The sequence below is a fragment of the Panulirus ornatus genome, chromosome 46 (assembly GCF_036320965.1).
Source record: "Panulirus ornatus isolate Po-2019 chromosome 46, ASM3632096v1, whole genome shotgun sequence".
Taxonomy (NCBI): Eukaryota; Metazoa; Arthropoda; class Malacostraca; order Decapoda; family Palinuridae; genus Panulirus; species Panulirus ornatus.
Genome location: NC_092269.1, coordinates 17,523,029 through 17,527,680, shown reverse-complemented (window position 1 = coordinate 17,527,680; position 4,652 = coordinate 17,523,029). Strand labels below are relative to the sequence as shown.

The 4,652-nt window shown below is 42.8% G+C and overlaps 1 protein-coding gene across 1 annotated transcript in view; it reads right to left on the bottom strand.

The window, feature by feature from the left end:
- The window catches only part of LOC139763324 (ionotropic receptor 21a-like), a 50,707-nt gene extending 46,549 nt beyond the window's left edge, over window positions 1-4,158 (bottom strand). The window contains exons 1-4 of the mRNA XM_071689345.1: window positions 3,991-4,158; window positions 1,337-1,653; window positions 865-1,002; window positions 28-214 (exon numbers count right to left, since the gene is read on the bottom strand). Coding sequence (XP_071545446.1) covers window positions 28-214; window positions 865-1,002; window positions 1,337-1,653; window positions 3,991-4,158 — 810 coding nt within the window. The remainder of the gene's footprint in view (window positions 1-27; window positions 215-864; window positions 1,003-1,336; window positions 1,654-3,990) is intronic.
- Between the last annotated feature and the right edge of the window lie 494 nt (window positions 4,159-4,652).

Below are 4,652 nucleotides of genomic sequence, written 5' to 3'. Positions count from 1 at the left end.
GCTACTTATATGCACATATGAACTCACCTCAACAACAGACATCATAATGCTGTCCATCTGAGGCTTGTAAGGGGCGTCGTGGGGGATGGGCCAAGCAGAGGCACCTGGAATGATACTTTCCCGACCGTAATAGAGCGGACTGCTACCGTCCGTCCGTGTGAAGGCTTCAGCAATCCAGTGGTTCACCCCAAGACGCTCATCTAAGTGAGCTTGTCTGAGAAATTTTCGAATATGATTGAATAGAAATAATGATATTACTGTTTACAGTCATGAGGAGAAGAGTGAGATATCTTACTGCACCTTCCACTACTTCATCTCTCTCTCACATCGTCAGTCACTGCTCGATCTACCCTCCTCACACTACTTACTTCCTGAGGCATTTCATTTCCAACACCTCCACCATCTCCCGTTCTGTTGTGTTCAGGGTCCACGACTCTCATCCATATGACAGCGTCGAGATTATCATACCTTTATATTAAATCATCTTATCCCTGGTAGACAATGACCTCTTCCTCCATAAACACTCTTCAATGTATGTAGGACCTCCGCGCCCGCCCCATCCTTTGACTCACTTCAGTTTCCAAGGCTCTGCCTTTTGTCATGTCTACTACCACGTACCTAAGTCATTCAGTGTCCTCTAAGTCGTCCCCCCAATAAAGCTTACTCAGGAGTCTTTCTTCCTCTTCGTTTTCCTGCACTTTATTACCTTGCTTATGTTCACATCTACTCTCTGCTTTCTCTCTTCATATACTCTTTCTAGCTTTGTCACCAGCTTCTGTGGTTCATCATGATAACTTATGGTACGGAAAAGATTCATAAAGCCAGTATCTCTCACTATATATCACCATCAGAATTACAACTCACCTCTTCACAGTCGCCTCTTGCAAACCTTCAACGATTGACGGACCTAAATACATAATATCAGCTAACCTCCGCAGGGCACTTGAGCCAGACTCTCTAAACTGTTTCTGCCAGTCTTTTCCAATCGGGATCGCCGTCACCCTGTAGATGTTAGGAACTGTTAGTATTTAGACTTTCTGTACGGTGTTACATGTAGACATACTTCATTTAATCATACAGCCTCAGGACCCCTAGTGTGAGAGAGTTCCTGCAACAAGGCTGCATTCCGATCTGGAACGGGAAGATGATGGAATTTTTTGGACTGAGAAGTTCCTCGACGTAATTGTACTCCTATTCGTCTATTGAAGGTGATACAAACTCTCCGGTGACTTTCCATTTGCAGTGTAACCACGTATAGGTAGAGCACAGTAAGTTATGTCACTTTTCCTTCATGTATGGAATAAAAAGAAAAATGAGTCTCGTACATGGCCCTTACCTGTCAACATAACTGAGGAGTTCCTCCAGAGTCTCAGGTCGTGGTGGGTACTTGGGCAGTGTGAGGGCGGCGGTGAGGTTGCCACGGTAGACAGTCCCGATGATGAAGGCGAACACCAACCAGGCTGCCACCAGCACCCGGCTCGAGCTACCGGTAGGTGGTGACTTGGACAGATTTTGACCAAGAAACGTCCCGAAAATCTCCTGTGATATGGCCCCGATTCCTCTGCTTCCACGATTGCTTCCATGTGTATCTTGTCCCTGCATATCCCTCCGCAGGTAGTCACCTTGACGTCTCCACATATATTTCGTGGTTATCTACACAGTAAATAGATAATCTACATCACTATTATTCGCACATAACAAATGATAAATAGATGATGAAATAGATTCAGAGGAGTATAGATATCCTAATCCAAGAAAACAAATTATTCGGCACAATGCTCCAGCACATCCTCACCCAAAAGATATTTGACACTACCTTACACATTTATGACAAAAGAAAATGCTAAGTCAGATTCATCGATGGCCGTCAAGTAAGTGTCATTCACAGAGATTTAAGCTGCAAAATCCTCGAGCTCTAACTTGGAGTTGCTCAGAAAGCAGTTCTTCTACCATTCCCTCTTCAGTCTCCTGCATGCCCTTCCATCGCCTCTTACAGTTCACAATGTGAAAGTCCTTTCATACACAGATAATCTTAGAACCTCAGCGCAGCTTTCTGTTGCCACTCAAACAACAACAGACATACAACACATCATCACGTAAAAATGACAATCGTTCACTCAAAGCAAAATGCATGCATCTCCACAGAAATCCACCGTCACCCTCTGAACCTCCAGCAGACTTGAATCGAGCCCGCACTCTCCCATCACCATGAATGCTCAGCCACTACCATGAAACAATACGTTATACTTGTTGGTTATCACATTCAACGTAATATGACCTTGATAAGTAACACATGAGACATACACATGATATTTACTGCCCCACACCATAACTTTGCCAGGCATCACATACTACATACACAAAGCATGTGCTGCCCACATTCTAAACATCAGCATATCGGCCATAAAGAAATGAAATCCCCTCAGAACACTTACCACTACCAGGCACCCTTCTCAAACAACTCATCCTCTCTACCCTGGTCATCCACCGTGTCCAAAGCAAATATACAGAAATGTAACCACAAAACACTCAGACTAGTACTGGTCCCCCGGACAACCCAAAATTACCAACATCTGCACAGTGACAGAAAAACATTTCCAATACAGTACGTTCAGCACCCAGTTCCTTACCATAATCCTTTTACCCAAACCACCTCATAACCAACTACTAACCCCAGGTAAAAATGAAAAGTTACTCCTGCACGTATTACCCACAGATCCACCCTCTTCTAACAAGCATGATTTTAGCACAGCATAAGCACACCATAATAATCCAGCAAGCCCCAAAAACCTCACTTCCAATCAAATGTTACGCTACAAACTATTAGACTTACATCCCTCTGAAACTGCACTCCCCAGGCATGTACAAGTTAGGCTTTCTCATCTTCGCCTTGTGCACCACCCAACTCTCCATCAATACAGTGATCCAATACTCATTAGCCCTCATGCTTATAATGCATATTCCATACTGAGGCCCGCATTTTGAGCCCTACCGAAGTCCAAAAGAAGGAAAACAGGTTAAGGTGGAGTCCTTTAGAGTAGAAAGATCCTTCTACTGACGGCGATACAGCCTCGTTGAAAGTGAATTCTGTAGACCTGGTTGATGGGAAGAAATTTCGGAAAGAAACGATATGAAGAGATGTGAATACTATGAGAGAATATACAGTTTCAAATGAAACAGTATAACATATGTTGTATACGGGTATGAGACTAGTGAATAATCGAATAAGTATGTAGTGATAAGGTTATGAAGATATATAAGGAGAGCAGAAATCTAGTTCACGGTAATACTGATGATGATGAAATTAAGATACCAGAGATAATTGATCTTATGAACTGAAATATGATGTCAGTGATACAGGAACTGATGCCTGCAGCCAGGTAGTATATGACTAAAAAACATTGTGTGTGTGTGTGTGTATGTGTATGTGTATGTGTGTGTGTGTGTGTGTGTGTGTGTGTGTGTGTGTGTGTGTGTGTGTGTGTGTGTGTGTGTGTGTGTGTGTTGTGTGTGTGTGTGTGTGTGTGTGTGTGGTGTGTGTGTGTGTATGTGTGTGTGTGTGGTGTGTGTGTGTGTGTGTGTGTGTGTGTGTGTGTGTGTTGTGTGTGTGTGTGTGTGTGTGTGTGTGTGTGTGTGTGTGTGCGTGTATGTGTGTGTGTGTTTACAAAGTGCCTTTTTGTGCTCTAGTGTGGTTACATTAATATGGTAGTTAGTGTACAAATGTTTTCATGGATGTCTTCTACAGTAAAATGTGGTACTGTGGTATATTTATCAGGATAAAGCCAATCTTTGAAAAAAGGGAACACATCACTTGAAGTAATGCAATTGATTGAAAGAATCAGCAAAAAAGTGAATTACATTTTATTCACTGATTTGTCTTACATTTTGTTCACTGATTTGTCATGGAGTTAAGAGAATTCTGATAGATGTATTGAAGATGTGAAAAATATCTGCCAAGACGTCTAAAATCTTGTTTTCTCAGACCATTACCATATACATGATGCCAGGCATCACCAGCAGCGTCGCCAAAGTGGAGGCCCACACCCCGTCAGCCAGGGGGTAGTACAGACTCTGCCACTGTGGCTTGAGCTGTGGCTTAGCCAACCCGAAGCCGAAGGAGACGATGGTGTAAGGATAAGAGTAATCGTACCGTTCCATGCGGGTATATAGCATCAGGTGGAACACCACCAACATGAATGACTTCCTCTCCACCACCCGGTCCGCTGCCTGCAGGTGAAATAAGGTGACAACACAGTGATCATGGCAGTGTATGTGGATTTCCCTGAGACAATACAACTGAATACATCTGAATTCAAGCAGCAACAGATCACAGGGTCCTAACGAAGTTGCTTGTGATAGTCTAAAAGAACAGAAACTCCTCAAGGATTAATATGGCAGGAGTAGAAAGACATACAGATGTTTTCAAAGAGGAAGACCAGGAAACTTACATCATAGGTAAGGAAATGCATAAACTGACAGTCTTGGATTTGAAGCGAAGTATCTATTAAGTCTATGCTTAAATGCATCTATGGTACTCTATCAACTACTCTGACTGGTAAATCAATCCATATGTCAACAATCCTGTTGAAAATAAAGTACTTCCCTTACTCAGCTATGTAGCAATCATTAGCACAAGTCCTAACTAGAAATAG